Source organism: Alnus glutinosa, chromosome 6 (genome assembly GCF_958979055.1).
Source record: "Alnus glutinosa chromosome 6, dhAlnGlut1.1, whole genome shotgun sequence".
NCBI lineage: Eukaryota > Viridiplantae > Streptophyta > Magnoliopsida > Fagales > Betulaceae > Alnus > Alnus glutinosa.
The window spans coordinates 26,869,000-26,886,009 of record NC_084891.1 but is presented as its reverse complement, the minus strand read 5'-3'; the positions used below and the strand labels follow the sequence as shown (position 1 = coordinate 26,886,009).

At 36.1% G+C, this 17,010-nt stretch overlaps 2 protein-coding genes across 2 annotated transcripts; both read left to right on the top strand.

The window, feature by feature from the left end:
• The first annotated feature begins 515 nt into the window (after positions 1 to 515).
• On the top strand, positions 516 to 5,401 carry LOC133870223 (anamorsin homolog). Its single transcript, XM_062307305.1, has 8 exons — positions 516 to 673; positions 2,137 to 2,284; positions 3,428 to 3,594; positions 3,686 to 3,760; positions 3,922 to 4,075; positions 4,217 to 4,350; positions 4,914 to 4,988; positions 5,107 to 5,401. Exons 1-8 carry the CDS (start codon positions 671 to 673, stop codon positions 5,143 to 5,145), a joined length of 795 nt encoding a protein of 264 aa, XP_062163289.1. The 5' UTR covers positions 516 to 670; the 3' UTR covers positions 5,146 to 5,401.
• Positions 5,402 to 7,147: 1,746 nt separating this feature from the next.
• LOC133870222 (cyclin-T1-3) lies at positions 7,148 to 11,499 on the top strand. Its single transcript, XM_062307304.1, has 7 exons — positions 7,148 to 7,299; positions 8,179 to 8,472; positions 8,581 to 8,662; positions 9,590 to 9,727; positions 9,807 to 9,976; positions 10,090 to 10,244; positions 10,629 to 11,499. The coding sequence occupies exons 2-7, from the start codon at positions 8,303 to 8,305 to the stop codon at positions 11,210 to 11,212; spliced, it is 1,299 nt and encodes a 432-aa protein (XP_062163288.1). The 5' UTR covers positions 7,148 to 7,299; positions 8,179 to 8,302; the 3' UTR covers positions 11,213 to 11,499.
• Positions 11,500 to 17,010: the final 5,511 nt, after the last annotated feature.

Here is a 17,010-nt window from a genome sequence, read left to right as displayed (position 1 = left end):
CTCCATTCCGGGCTGGCCCATCAAGTTCATGTCCGTGATCCATAGAACAAAGAAGGGGAAAAAGCTCCTCATGTGTATTTCATCCATTTTCTTTGTGGTATATCAAATTAAAATAGTGTTATAATAAAATAAAATTTTTGGTCTTACAAGTGCTTCCACATGATTAACGGTAGAATCAATCCCATTTACGGTCCATGATGAGAGGGCCTCTCGGCCAAGAAACCGACCCGAAAGGAGCGATTCCTATCATTGGAAGTCTATCAACATCTTGCAAATTAAAATGGGCTAGCCAAGTAACTGACCCGAATCAAGTGGACACATTGCGCGGCCCACGAGGCAACACACTCGTGGCGAAGTACAACACACCCCAACACCCGGCACCCAAGAAGCCCCCACGCGTCTAGCGCCTACGTCATCACCCGAATTGGCCTTTTACTGTGGGCGACGTCCACGTAAACCCTCGTGCCCAATTTTAAAAACAAACATCCCTCTGCCTACAACTACGCAGCTTCGTGATTCCCACTTTTATAAATAGAGAGAGAAAAGTCGGCAAAACCACACCAAATTCTCTCACGCAAAGGAACGCTTGAATAGCATAACGGAATAGTTGTTCTTAGGGTTTCTAAAGGTTCCTTAGCTCGTTCTTGTGCTCCTCCAAGATCTGATCTACATGGTGAGTCCCATTTCTCTCCTCCTCTGTTTTGTTTTATCCTACTCTCAGAAATTGAAACGCATTTCTCTGATCGCGTTTTAAAAAACAAATTATTTTTAAATTTAGCAAATTTCTTGTTTTTCATTTACGCGCTGTTTGTTTGCCTAGGAACCTAAGCAGGAGAGTGAAGATGAAAATGAAATTTCTTGCGTTGTGTTTTTTGTATAAAGAAATTAAATAGTTTCTCATTTAATTTAAGATGGTCGCATTAGAATCGTTTTTTTTTTTTTTTTGGTACCAATTGTTCTTCTCAATATTTAAATTTCAAATATGCTTGCTCTGTTTCAGATTTTCTATTGTATATGTTCATGATTATGGGATATATGATATTTTAAAACCGCTAAAAGTCCGGATTTAATTTCTGGACTTTTGAGTACTTTTGTCTCAAAACTGGTTGGCAATTATAAGTGGCTCTCACGGTTGATGGTAAATGAAATCCACGGATTGGGTATGCCTGTAATCTCTTTGGTTGATTTTGAAATGAGGTGCAATAAGTTTTGAGAAACTTTTTTGTAATTAATCTCTGAAGGTTGAACTTGGTAATTGAAATTTTGTTTTAGCAAAAGATTCTCATCCTTTAAATTTTTTGCCAAAACAATTAGCTTTTTTTTTTTTTGGCATTGTTTTTGTTTGGAATCTATAGTTGGTTGGCTATCTAAAGCTTGAGGCGGGGGTGTTAAGTAGTATGTTGGACTATATCTTCTTGATATTCTATCCACTATCGGTACCTATGAAATCCTAGGATGCAACGAGCGGTGTTCACCATTCTAATTTATTTCTTTCCTTTTTTATTTATTCTTTTTATTTTTCTTTATTCGTTATTGTATACTAAGAAAATTTGTTTTGTAAATACTGAATAGATAGACATTATCACTTCTGTATCTCCGTTGAAATGGATCGTGTCAAATCTGTATATCCGTGGCTTTTAATTGTGCTTTATTTCCATTTTGCTCCGACACTTCTAGGTTTAAAGAAACACATTCAAACATAAGAAATGTTTATGTGAGGCAACAAATACTCATCACAAGGAGCCTTTTGTGTGCTTTGGGTTGTATGGTGTTCACATTTTGATGAGTTGGATTGTAGTATGAGCCTACATTGTTATTGCTGTGCTAAATTACTTTTATATAAACTATATAACTAGATCTATGTGATAGAGATTATGTTTGGTTTTTTTGTTTTCGTATTGATCATGAGTTCTGTAGGCTTTTGGTTTTCTTATCTTCTTATTTGTTTTCTTATTCTTCTTTTTGTTGCCTTAATCATTAGTATTGGGTCCAAAGAGTGTTGGGCATTCAGGCTGTTCTCTCAAACTGTTATGGAGGAAGTGTACAATGTACATAGTCTTGTTCGACTAGTAAAGAAAGATAGAAATTTCATTGGGCAGCTGTTCACATCTTTATATTTGATATGGTCTTTTGTAGGATAACACCAAGATGAAGGGTAGTGTGCTGGCATTTTCAGATGATATGGTTCTGCCAGTTAGTTCTATTTCTACTGCAGTTAGTGAGCTTGGTTTTAGTGGGGTTGAACAATGTGATCCTCAAATTATCACTCAAGCATCTTCTCTGAGTATGTTTTTCTTTCCTTTCCCAGAATTTGTAACATTAATCTATCTAAAACTCATGTTTTCTATGCATGTAAATGTTGGGTGTTTGTCTGTTTGACTCCATCGATTGTGTGCATGTTTCTCCAATGAGGTTGCTACTGGGTACGGCTTACTTTTTATTAACTTGGTAGCAGGCAACAAAGATGTAATTATGTTCTTGAAAAGCTAAACACACTTGTCTCTCCGCATGTGTCTGTTCTTAAAATTTCTTTTTTCTTCTCCCTTTGACTGTTTCTACCTTTTTACAATGTTCATTCCCCTCCTTGTGTACTCTCTCTCTCTCTCTCACACACACCCACACACACACACACACACACACACACACACACAGAATTGGTGGGTTGCTTCCTCATTTATTCCTGTGAATTACAAGTAGAATTGTATTATCTTTTATTAAAGAAATTGACAAAACATTTTTTTCAACATCGAATTTTTTGTCAGTTTTGCCCTTCTATTTATCCAACAAAAATGCCCTTTTGCTTGTGAATGTAATGTATGTCACATTTTGGTGAAGATTGACATTGATAGTATAATTGATCTTTTTTAATAGTTTCTATGTAAGTTGTGAATTCTTTTTGTATATGCTAGAAAGCACTGTGTAAGCCATTATCTCTCAGTAATATAGGACTGGGGATCCTAGGGAATTGTTTTTCCCATAAAAATTTTGAAATTCAAGGGTGTGCTTGGATTTAACTTATCGCACCTTTGTTTTCACAAACTTTACCCTTAAGTAATTTATTTGACTTTTCTCTTTTAATTCAAATATAAAAATAGTTGGATACTAGTGATTATTTACAGCCCCCCCCCCCCTCCCCCCTTTTTATTATGCTTCTTGTTATAGGAAAATCTCAGTGCTCGTGTTGAATAATTTCAGTTCATATTTAGTTTGACTTATGTGAAGCAGATTCATGTTGTCATAACTTTATTAGCTTTTTCACATGGATAGCCATTTTTCTAATGATTACATTATATGGTACCTGACATTCTAATATTACATATATGTTTTTCGAATTTCAATCTTATTTTTATTTTAGGTTTCTATTGTGTCTGTAATTCAAATATTCTGTTCTCATTAGTCTTCTGATTTTGGTCTTGACTTATAATAGATCAGCTGCCTGCGGAATCTTCCTCCATAGACATTGTTGTTGGAATCTGTCAATCAGCCGAGTTTCCCAGTGGTAGGTTGTTTGAGGAAATCTCAAGAGTGTTGAAGCCCGGTGGGACAATCTTAATTCACAGGACTTCTAAGTCTGCTACCGGGGAAACAGATAAGGTAATATCTTTGCAGTTTTGTGAGTGTATGAATGAGTGTATGAAATTAGTTTGCAGCAAGAGATCTCAATAGGGTTTGTTTTTTTTCACAGACAATCTCTGCTCTTGTGCGCAAGTTACTGTTGGCAGGGTTCTTAGAAGCGGAAGTTCTTGGACTCAAATCAATGGTATTTTCTCATACCATCACCTTGATTTGTAGTTGTTATTATTATTATTATTTTATTCTTTTGTTTTTTTGAGTTTGGAAGAGTGACCTTCATTGGAAGGTTTATATTTGTTGTGTCTACCTGGCCAGTTAGTTGAATTTCAGTGTCTTCTTCGTTCACAGGTTAAGGCTAAGAAGCCTGTGTGGAAGATTGGTTCTTCATTTACTATCAAGAAGGTCACAAAAAGTTCACCTAAAGTCCAGATCAATGACGATCTGATTGATGAAGATAGCCTACTGAGCGAAGAGGACTTAAAGAAACCACAATTACCACTCGGTAAGATATAAACAGGAGTCAAAAACAATTGTCATGCTAACTCTTCTCAATTCGGTAACTTTTGGGAATTCTGCTGCCTCCCATCCTCCCCTCCCTCCCCCTGCTTTGCATTTCCATATATGAACCAATATGCTTGTGCAGTTGATGATTGCGAAGTTGGAAGCACGAGGAAAGCTTGTAAAAACTGCACATGTGGGAGGGCTGAAGCAGAGCAGAAAGTAGAGATAGGACCAACTACGGAGCAGATCAATAATCCTCAATCAGCATGTGGCAGTGTATGTCGTATATTGTTTGATGTGAATATTGCGTGGACTGACATTTTTTGGCTGCATATGTTAATTACCATCATCTTTAAGAGGGAGTGAAGTGGCTAACGCATTCATGTGGATTGTATGCTATCATGGGGTCTCACCTGGGTGACATACCATGATAGTAAGATAGTGGTTTTTTAACTTATCAAAAAAGAAAAAAAAGAAAATAAGCTATAGTAGTTTGTTTTTAGATGTGTGACATACCATGGGGTCTCACCTGGGTGACATACCATGATACTGTTAATAGTGGTTTTTTACTTATTAAAAAAGAAAAAAAAAAAAAAAAAAAAAGGAAAAAGAAAATAAGCTACAGTGGTTTGTTTTTAGATGTGTTATCCTCTAAAAGCACGGGATGATCAAAGTTCAAATATTACCCCAGTAGATCTCAAGGGTTCGACCAAATGTCAAAGCTGCCTTTTATCAATGTCATGCATACAGTTGCTCGTTCCTAAATTGTGCTAAACATATCTCGGTCAACATTTTTAGTAAACGTTACAATGCTCTGAAAGTTCTTATATAACCTGCAGTGTGGACTAGGGGATGCTTTTCGGTGCAGTACTTGCCCTTACAAGGGTCTCCCACCATTCAAACTGGGTGAGAAGGTACTCGTAAAATTAGAATCCTTCCTTTCCTACCTCTCCCCCTCTTTCTCTCTCTTTTAATTTTAGGGATATATTTAATTAAGAAACAAGTAAATACTCAACTTATGTCTTTTTGCAGGTCTCTCTCTCCGGGAACTTCCTTGCAGCAGACATATAGAGATAACAAGGTTGCTGGAGGTTTTGTTGTTATGCAGATGAAGTTTCAGATACATTCAAACAGGCTCAGCTAGCACTTGCTTCAGCATTTCGAGTTGCTGGCTGTAGTTCAATCATTCATTTAACTATAGTCTAGTTTTGAATTGTGGGATTGGCTCATGTTCAGAGCAGACAATACATGCCATGGTGTGGTGTTTATGAATGTGAACAACAAAACCTCCTATTGAGGAAATTTTCTGATATGTTGCCTTGCTTTACAGACATGTCTAATTTACCGTCTCCGAGACTACTACTCCCCTTACAGACATGTCTAATTTACCGTGTCCGAGACTACTACTCGTCTACTCCCCCCCCCCCCCCCCGGGGCCAAATTGTTATTTGTTTTGTACGGGTTGAAACTTACCTGACATGAATGTTGCTACTTATAACTGTTACAGTTACAGTCGCCGTTTACTGGGGCTTTGGTTGCCGGCTTCCCTGTCATTAAGGCATAAACTTTCGCCTTCTAGCATTGGGCTGGTGTGAACCTCCGACAATCAACAGCTTCTGAGGTCTGTCATTATAATTTGCCCCAACTAATGTGACTGAAAATGGTCGGTTTCTGGCATTAATTGCGTTGGTGAGATTACATGGGTTATGAGTTTTGGATCTTTTATTCTTTCTTTGAATTTTGCTGAGTCTGTTTGGTTGTCGAGAAAGAGAATGGGGAAAAGAAAGCAAAACTATGGGTTTATCCTTTGATCTTGTTGGTTTTCAGATATGATCATAAATGATAATCCGACCTGGATTGGCGAGAATTGATAGCTGATGATGTCATCGCAACACAATAATCTTATCTATGATTAATCGGTTCAATGGATAGTTTTTTGTGGTCAACAACTATCTGTTTAGTCTTCGAAAACTATTGACAAGTGAAGTATTCCATGGAGATCGATGCTTAAATTAGGTCTATTAAACTGATATCAGTTTTGAAGACAAATGACTCAAATATATTTTTAATAAGATTAATCGAATGTGATTGTCAAATACATTTTTTAAAATGCATGTGAAAAAATCATGTGTTTTAAGAGTAAATGTCAATTTAATAAATTGAGTTAAAAAAATTTCTTCCAACTTAATTTGTAGAAAATGTTTGTCCTTATTTTATTGCTTTTGCTATTTCCCCCCCCCCCCCATTTTGTTCATTTACACACTTAAATGACTTAGACACGTTCTTGAAAAATGCTCTTGGCAAAAATCTCTCACTTGAAAACCCTTCTATAGCTGAGAGGAGGGAAGCTCCTCCACACCTTTCCCACCCAAATAACTCTTGTTCTAACCTCCTTTTAATTCTTCATTTCCCTTTTCTCTTTGGTTTCAACATCACTTTTGTTTGGAGTTTGAATTTTAGATTTACTGCAACCTCTCCACCCACACAAGCCCACACAAGCCATGCACCTCTCCTCCACCATCTCTAGTCAACTCTCTCCCAACGACATTACTTGTTGCAACGTGTGTATGCTATGATGCGCATGAGCTGTATGCGCCAAAGCCCATTTTGACTCTTTCTAGTAGATTAGACGGTTCTTTACACCTGCTCCTTAAGCTCTATACATAAGTTCTTCTGTTGCAAAGAAAATTTCATTTTTAAATATGAACCTCAAAATAAAGGCATTGTTGTTATTTGTTTCATAATTTACGATGGGAATTCATTATCTGTATGTACATTATCTCTTAGTTTTTATAGCTTGTTTTGCAGTTAGTTTGAAATTAAGAATTTTTCGAGTGCTTCTGCATTTATAAATCCCACCATGAATTGCTATCGCCAGTAGTTTTTCCTTTTACTCCTTTTATCTTAAGGTTCTTCTCCGGAGCCGTGGATTAATGGATTGTTGCAATAGATCGTATTATCTTTCGGCCTTTGTTTCGATTATTGCAATTTTATTTTCACTCATCTATTTATGTTTTTTTTTTGTTTAAAAAAAAAAAAAAAGACACGTCGTAAAGTGAGAGGAAAAGATGTGAACGCGTAAAAAAGCACACGCTAAAGAGTAGCTTCCAAGAAAGGGACTTCACATAAGTCAGCAAGTCAATAGACTCAATACACAGAACTGAAAACCTTGAAAAGCTCAGGGTTTTCGGCTGCGCAGCCTCCTCAAAGTTTCGCAAGCCTCAGGTACTACTTTTTCCTCTGAAGCTTTCTATTCTTTTGATTCTTTCTCTTTGCTCGTGTTTGGTTTCTGAGAAACTCCCGTAAATTAGTACTTGTTGTAATTGAATTGGTAGTACCGGGTTCTAGGGTTTTTTTTTTTTTTCCCCCTCAATTATCTTTTCCCATGATTTATCGGCTACAAAAACAATGAATATATCCGATGGTTGTGGTATGCTCCGCTTGTGTAGACCTTAAAATGTTTGAATGTGGCATAGCCCCAAGAACTTCTGGAGTTCTAGCAAACTAGGTAGTCTTTGTATGGAAAAATCGAAACTATTTTTTTTTTTGGATTAACACTTTTGAAACTTATGGATAAAAATCATTCCTACTAGGTATAATTCATAATTGTTATATTGTGATTATATTTCCTGAATTTATGCACAATTTTTATGAATATGGGGACAATGGGAAGGTACTTTAAAAAACCTCCTCCATTGGTCACCCTAAAAGGAAAATCAGCTTTTCCTGGTAATATTCATTGTTTTTGTGTTCTCCATATAGAATCAGTCACAAGTCGTGTCTGTGTTGACAATATCTGGTTATCCTGTGATTAATGTGAACATCTTTTGTCATTTGATATCATGTGAAATAGCCATCTGGGCTTGTGAATCTCAAAAAGTAAACTGTAAAATTCTGGGATTTTACTTAGATTTTTTGAGGGAAAAAATCATGAAATATTTGTTATTTCTCCTCTAGATATTCTGCATATAGATGGCAGAGTATGTTTGATCTTTATATTAGTAAGAACATGATTTTTTTCAGAAGTTCCTCTAAAACTTATTTCCTAGGTGATTGCTCTTTGTTAAATTGATAATTCATTTTTCCTTGGTTTTTTCTCTGTAGGTGATTAATTGGGAAAGCTGCTACACAAGCACCAAAAATTTAGTTCTCGGATTGAGTTTTATTTTTTTGGTATCTTCTTTCTTTGAGATTATTATCAGTGTGGGATTTCTAGAGGTGCTAACCCATGTGTATGCCAGAAGAGCCTCCTTGCTATACACGTAGGTGGTATTTCAGTGGAAAAGAAATTGAAGACCATTCCCCCTCCAGGAAGGATGGAATTGATTTCGAGTATGAGTCACATTTGCGGATGTCATATTGCAAATTTATTCAAGAGCTTGGCGAGAAGCTTAACCTGTAAGCTTAAGTTTTGATTTATTATATTAATAACTTTGAGTTCTAGTAGTGCCTGATATGTGAGCTTAAATGGTGTTTGATAATGGTGATATGCTGTCTGCCTTTCAGGCCTCAGGTGAAAATAGCTAGTGGAATGATGTTATGCCATCGGTTTTATATGCATCAATCTCATGCTAAGAATGATTGGCAGGTAGACATTTTATAATGCTTTCCTATTTCTTATCACTTAAATATTTTGAGGGAGTTGTAATCGATGTTTATGATATGACTGTTGGACTATGTGAGATATATTTGAACATGCTCTTTCACGGGAAAAAGAAAATCCACGAAGAAGATGACTTTCAACCATTCAAACAGCAAGGGTAATTCAAATGCTCCATAGATAATCCCCCTCTGTCTCGTTCTCATGCAAATCACCAGGAATCAAAGAGCGGTTTGCTCTTTGCGCCTCGTCCTCCTTAGCTAATTGATGTTAGACACCCGCAACTGAATCTGTAGGTGGCGCAGGGGAGGATGAATGAGAAGTGGTGAGAAGAAGATGAATAGAGGAAAAAGGGACCTTTTGTTTAGCCTTCTCTTTCTAAAGCTAATGTGCATCTGCTATAGTTTATACGTGAATGCATCATTTACATTGATTGTCTTACCGCTGCGGTGAAGTTTAAGGCATGAATTTTCATAATATGAATAGTTTATAACCAGGAGACAGGCTATAAAATATGGTGAGAGAAAAAGACCCACAGCAATGAATTTGATGATACAGGAACAACCACGCTTTCATCATTCCACAGGGAGCCCCACCTAAAGTTTATATAAGAGCCTCAAGATCAATCTGAGCGTTTTGTGGGGCAGCACTAAGCAAGTTCTAATGATGCATCTGTGTTGTTCTCTTATCTTTTGAATGATGTCATCTATGTATACCCTTAAAAGAATCAAAGACTATCAAATGATCTTGGAAATAGATATGGTTCCAATAATAAAGAACATCTTTTCTTAGTGAAGTCCAGCTTTTCTCAACATGCCAAAGGTGGAAGCTTGAAAGGATATGCTTAATTTTTAGTTATATGTATTTAGCTGGTTATGCTTCTTCCCATTGTAACATGGTGGTGCCATTTTACAGACAATTGCAACTGCAAGCTTGTTTCTTGCTTGCAAAATAGAGGAGACACCGCGCAACCTGAAGGATGTTGTTTTTCTGGCGTATGAGTTGATGTATGCATGGGATCCTTTAGCCTCACAAAGAATAAGAAGAGAACGTGTAAGCAGAGATGCCCATGCTTGCTTATGGCTTTCTATAGCATGATCTTGGTTTCTTATTTACCACTTTATGCTTGTAGAAAGTTTATGACAAGCAGAAGCAGTTAATCTTGGTTGGGGAGAGACTTCTGATGTCAACAATTGCTTTTGATTTCGATATTCAACTTCCATACAAGCCTCTTGCTGCAGCTCTGAAGAAATTGGAGCTTTCTGACCTTGCAAAAGTAGCGTGGAATTTTGTGAATGATTCGTAAGATTCTTAGTTCTCATCATAGTTTTTTAGTATATGGCATAGCATAAATGTAAATTTGGATTTTTTAGATCTTTCGGATACTTAAAGTATCCTGTGAATGGGACATGTAGGCTTCGGACAACGTTGTGCTTGCAGTACAAACCTGATTATATTGCAGCTAGTTCCATCTTCCTTGCTGCCACTGCCTTAGAAAAGATGGAGCTGCTTACAAAGAAGAAGAAGTTTTGGTGGCTGGAGTTTGAAGTTTCTCCAAAACAGTTAAAAGGTTAGTTATGATTTACCTCCACACAATGTTCTTTGTCCTTTTATTATCATGAATTATGGCTTGTGTGGATTGAAGTCAGCTTCATGTTGGTCTTTCTACTAAAAAAAAGTAATCTGGACATAGAAGATAGCTTTAATAAAAACCAGAAGACTTGGTTGTTGTCTGAGTGTGTACATGTGTTTTTCCACTTTCTCATTTTTGTTTTGTTTGTTTATTTTTTTCTCTAAAGCACGGATGATGTCTTTTAATGGTCGTCTCTTCATCTAATATAGCGGTTGCTTGGTGTTCAACCTCCCCCTTCCTGGCCTTTTTGATGGCTGCTGTTTCCATGAAGCCCTTTTCTTTTCTTTTTTTGTCTTTTTTTAACTTTGTGATTTCTTTCAGAGGTCATACAGCAGATGACAGTCAAGTTGGTAAAGCAAGATAGAAAACAAGCGCCACCAACTGCAAATGGGAGGATCACTCAATCTAAAGCTGTAGTTCAGAAGGCTGTGGTTAATAGCCCTCAAACATGTGTTTCCAGTGGGTCAACGGCTGATTACACCTCTAGCCCTAAGATCCTGGTGGACGGTGGAAGCGTAAAGTCTATTAGCAGTCAGAACCTGGAAAGAGCTCAAAGCTGTCCTACTGTGAAAGGAGCTTTACCATGTCAGACAGGTGATAGTGGCAGTGCTATTAGTGTTGTTGAGGATGGTGATGGTCAGATTGGGCCAAAATCAGTGGAACCTGATCGGAAGTCAAGCTACAAGAGTAAGATTGACACTGACAGGATCAGACAGGCATTGAAAAGGAGGAGATCCGACACAGCTGGAAATATGAAGTTTACAGAAGCCATAGATGCTGAGATAGATTGCGAGGCTTGGATAGAGAGAGAGCTGGAAAATGGAATAGAGCTGGGATTTACCCCTTTAGTGAAGAAACAAAGGACAGATGTTGTGAGTTTTGAATTTGGAATTGGAGTTTCGTGAGGCTACTCATCTTGCTCAGTGTATTTTGCATGTGTGACTGTCCGGTTGAGAAAGGGTTGTCAACACGGTTTGCAAGTCAAATCAAATAGACTTTATATTGTTCTTGCTCATTGTTTCTGTTGATAGTATTGTTTAGTTATACTTGTAAATTATTAGTATTACTAACATTTGATATTCAAAGTTTACCATTGCTAAATAAATTACAGGCCAGTCAGTTATGAAGGATACTGACTGTACTAAAAGGAATTTTGGCTTTGATTTGGTAAAAGGCTGTCGTTATTTCTATCGATTGATTTATTTATTTTTCTTTGAACAGGACATGTTTTATCATCTTTTTTTGGGTCCATTCTAAACGTCGCTTGGAATTCTGCAGGTCTTTCTGCTGCTTTTAGTAAGAGGCTTAAAGGTTAGGACTCGATTGGGTTTGGGTTTGCAATTTAAAAAAGTGCGATTTAAAAAAAGTGATTTTTAAAAACGCAGTGAAGTGTTTTGGCAAAATTGCAGTTTAGCATTTAAAATCGCAAATTAGCCTTTAAAATTTTGCGTTTTCAAAAAAGCATCATCTTATCTGCGATTTGAAAAAGTAGATTTTTTACGTTTTCAAATGGCAATTTTTAAAAACGCAGTTTTCAAACGATTTATGTTTTGCAATTTGGTTTAAAATTATACTTATTATCTATGAAATCGCAATCCCAAACGCACCTTATATGTAAATACGTCTATCGAATGCATTGATAATCTGTGCTTTATTAGGCATTTTAGGGAAAAAAAAAAATCTTTGGAATTGATTGGACATTATTTTCTGAAAATCTCTAATTTCTCAATTCATGTGTTACCGTGCCTCTTTTTTTTTTTTTTTTTTTCTGAAAAATTATTAATTCGATCCATGGGGTTTAGGCTAATATAAAAATTATTTGAAAGCTCGTGATGTTCTTCTATATCATATCGATCATTCCATCCAATTTTGTTCAGAGTCGTCTATTTTTTGACAAAGTTTTTACAAAATTATCATTCTACCCTTAAATAAAAAAATTATAAAAAATAAATAGAATAAATAATTAACAATATTAAAAAAGAAAAAGAAAAAAAGGGGGTGGTGGCCTCTACTCCTCGTATCTATGAGAGGCAACCACTTCTCATCTAAAAGAAGCGAATGCCCTTAAAATCAGTTAAGTATAACTATTATTCCTCATTTGTGAGGAGTAGTTGTCTCTTAGATCAATGAAGGATGATTATCGTCCCTCGCAGAGGAGGGTTGTTGCCCCTCATAGATATGAGGGATGGTTATTGTCATTCCTGGAGAGGCCACCACTCCTTTTTTTTTTTTTTTCTTTTTTTTTTTAATATATATATATATATTTTGTAATTTTTTAATTGAGGGTAGAATGATAATTTTGTAGGAGTGTCATAAGAAAAATGGACGAATTTTTCACGGCATTAGACATAATTACCGATTTGATATAAGAGAATATTATAAGGAGCTTTAAAATAATTTTTGTACCACAAGAATTGATTTGATATAATCCTACACTCCATATAAGAGAGGTAGGCTAGTTTGTCTATAGGGCAAATTTTCCCTCTCATGATGGTCTAAAGACTGTTTGTTTCGACGTAAAATTTTTTTTGATTTTTTTTTTTCAATGTTTTCTTATTTAAAGAGAGAGATATAACTCTTTTTTGTTATGGCATATCAAATTACTCTAGTGAGCTACGAATGGACCTAATACTAGAGCAGGGGTCTTAAATATGGAGCTTAACTCCAAAGATCTCACTTGTTATATATATATTTTAATTAAATGATTTGTCGCCTATCTTATCAAAGAGAGGTGGGCAGGCTGGTTCATGGGGTATCTTTTTTCCCCTCAAGAATGCCCCCTAAACCTTCTTTAAAGAGTAGCATGATTCCCTCAATTATAAAACAAAAAATCCCTCATCTCCGTCCTTTGTTGGAGCGATTCCGAAACACCGGCATAACTTTGAAGCAATCAATCTCATACATATATATTACAATATGAATATGAATATTTAATATCTTTATTCTCTTCAAGAGAACCTTATGAATGACATCATTGACATTGATTCATCTGGTGTGTTCCGAGAAGGCAATGGAAAATGCATGGGTGCAAAAAACATGTTTCCACCTTTCTCATAAACAAAGATAGTGGATTGCGAAAAGCTGAATATATATATATATATATATATATATATATATATATATATATGACAGATTCATAGGGGGGGGGGAGGGGGGGTATATACATGAACATACATAGACGGCAAAAGCTACGTTGGACGATATAGCAAAGTCTGGCACAGAGACAGATTATAGGAAGATGAGGGAATCGCATAGAATAAGGTAATTAATATTTATGGTTTCAGTGGGGATGGAAAGCAAAGAGAGGGGGGAGGGGCATGGCCCCCTAGCTTTGGATTTCATGCCCCTAAGCTTGAGAAAGCATATTCTTCCGTTCAAAATGTTTTGTCTTCTTCTTAAGACACCTTTAAATCCTGCTGCTTTAGACCTCCTTTTGAGGGCTTTGCCAAATATTTGACTCAAAAGGTAAATTATATATTCATGTTAAAAGGCATTACGAAATAATGAGATTAATTATTGGAAAGAAGAAAGGAAACATTGTGTGTTGTGAGTAATTAATTGCCAAAAAATATATAAAGAAAAGCATACACTTTATTAAGATTAAGATTTATTTTTTTTTGCAATCCTCTAGTCTTTTAAAATAAGGGGAGAGAGAATACATAGTGTTACATTTAAAACTAACATCATGTACATGTTCATGGATTTTTCATTTTCGTAATTATAATCTTTTGCTCTTATAAAGGATTCTCTCCGTTTAAAGTTACAATGACAATGATTCGATTTTGTTTTGTTGTCTTCAATAATATATATAGTGTCAATTTTAAGTGACGTGGTAACATATACATTATTAAATATGTAAAATCTCATATGATTTACCATATAACAAGCCTTCTAAAAGCGGGCCTTTCCAGCCTATTTGATAGCCCAAAACAAGCCAATTTTTAACAAACCTTATATATAGACTCATCGAACTTAGCCAAATAGACCAAGTGGGACGAGTGCACGAATGCTAAAGAGATGGCGTATCTATAGTTTTTTAATTACTGTCACTTAGACTGCTACGCCCATTCATTCTTAAAGGCTAAAGAACATATGCACTATGGAGTGGGGGCCACATAATCAAATCAATTATCCCATAGACGCCTCCTCTAACCGATAAAGTGTGGGAAAAGACTCCATAAAGAAAGGGGAAGGGAATCTTTAAAGAGGTATGTATCATTTTCACAAAACACTCTTCTTCTTCAATTTTCCTTTAGCTCATTTTTTTCTCTAACAAATAATGACTCGAGTGACCTCTTGCTAGCCGGATTCTAGTGAGACACCTTATGCTTGACTTTCCTAACTTCTCACTGCAAATTCTCTAAATTCAAAATTAACGGGCGATCAAAGAAAAATTATAAATTTTGCGAGATAATGTAAGGTCGCTTGCAATTGAAAATGGTCTAATAAACATGTTAATGGAATAGAAATGAAGAAGGGTTCTGATTTTTGGTTCTTCAATGCATGAACAATTGCAGTCTTATAATTAGATAGTATTGGCCTATTGGGTGCAGTCACTTAAAGTCCCTTGGAATCTCTGCAAGATAGACCACTAATTATTGAGGAAAGGAGGAGAAAGCTAGGCTAAACTATTGGCAATAGTTTCTTACTTTCTTTGAGGATCGATACAGGTATTGGGTTAAGAACCTTCTACATCACTCGATAAACAAGACAAATTAAGCTAATTTACACTAAAAAAAAATATAATATATATATATTGGTTTATCATCTACGTGCTAATTAAAGTAAAATTATTTAATTTGGATATTATTTTAGAGAATGGTATAACTTTATGATAAAGCTGATTTATAAGGAAGTGACACAAATATCGCGGGGTGTTTGACTCAACGTTGACAGGCTAGGACTTGGAAAAAGAGTTGTGCTTTCTATTTGATGATACGGATAGACCCCTAAAGTCATCAATCATAGCAAATTGCTTTTAGGGGGGTCTCTAAGAAAATTAGAATTGGTCTTTGAAGGATTCAAACACACTAAAGCTGCTTGCTTGTTATTTATATATATATATATATACTCGTTTCAAAGTGTTGGGGGTCCTCTTAATTAGAAAGATAATCTCATAATTAATTTGGGTTAAAATGTTCCTAAGCATGCGACCAAGCTAATTAAGCGTCTGTTTGGTTTAATGGTTATATATAGACCATTTTAATTAAAAATATGCGGTTCGGTTTGTATTTTTTAAAATGTAATTTTTTTTTTTTTTTTTACGTTTTTCAAATTGCATTGATTTGTGCAAAAAGCATGAATCTTTTAAACCGTTATTCTTTTCAAACGCATCTCTAAACGGGATGCTTCTTTGCGATTTTGGCTTTTATTTTTCAACAATTCAACACCGCAAGTAACCTGTTCTAGCCAAATTTCAAAAACATATATTTTGCCATGTGAATAAATGGAACAAAGCGTATAAATTCATTGCCTATTTATTGGACTAGTGAAAATTATTTTAATGCAATTTATATATCTGTCTAAAATATATGTTTTTTTTTTTTTTTTTTTTTTTTTTTGTAAGTACGAATTTCATTCAACAAGAAGAGTTACAAACATTAAAACAGTGGGGTGGGCTCCCCAACAATAAACTCAAATCTAAAAAAGTAGTGCCAAAATGATAGGTAAAATGGTAACCAAGGAGGGAATGATGAGTTTTCAGTTCCAAAGGAACTAAAAAGGTTTCGGCCCTATCTACCTTGAACAAAGCTAAGGCTTGGTCCGCACAAGGCGGATTCGAGACCAAATCAGTGAAGAACATGGGCATGACCCGTGCAGAGGCCTTCAACCCAGTCCAAAACAACCCCTTGGAGAGGGCTGGGGGGGCACTGAGCTGGAGATGAAAGAGAACTGGCACCACAAATATCAGAACAAAATATCCAATGAATGGGTCTCCAAGAGAGACCAGAACCCAGGAAAGAAAAATACAGGGAATGAAAAACACAAAGCAGAAACTAATCACAAAGTATCGGAGGTGGAAAACCACTACTGAAGATCGGAATAGGCGGCAGGTTACAGGGAGAAACAGCTCGCACAGCGTCCGGATCTGGCGCGTGATTGTCGGGTGACGAAGCGGTTGACGGTGGGTTGAAGAGAAAGGAGCCGGGAATCCGATGGTGTGGAGCGTGTGGTGGAGAGGCCTCCTGAAGTTAGTAGATCTAAGTTGAAAAACATTAGATCTAAAAACTTCAAAATATCGGTGGATCCACGGCCATGAGCGGGAGGAGGCGCACCAGTCCGATCCGGTTGTGGAAAATCTGCCGACGATGCTATAGCAATAGTTCTGGAGAAAGGCTAGCCGAAAATCTAGCAGGATAAAGGCTAGCAGAAAGTCTAGCAGGATAAACGCCTCAAAGGAGGCGTGCGCAGGGAGATAAATGGTGGAAATAGGAAGAGAGGGGAAGAAGAAAGAGGGGGAGAGAAGCTCAAACATGGCAGGCTTGACAGAAGAGGTTTCAAGAGAGGGGTTTCAGAGAGGGGAATGCGTTCATATGTATTTTTTAAAATACATGTAAGTATCGCATGTTTTACTAAAAATGAATATGTGAATTAAAATTGCATGTGAGAATCATATGTATTCTGAACATATGTCAATGTCAGTTTTATAGATTGAGTTAAAAATAAATAAATAAATTATTTCAATCCAATTTGAATGAAAACT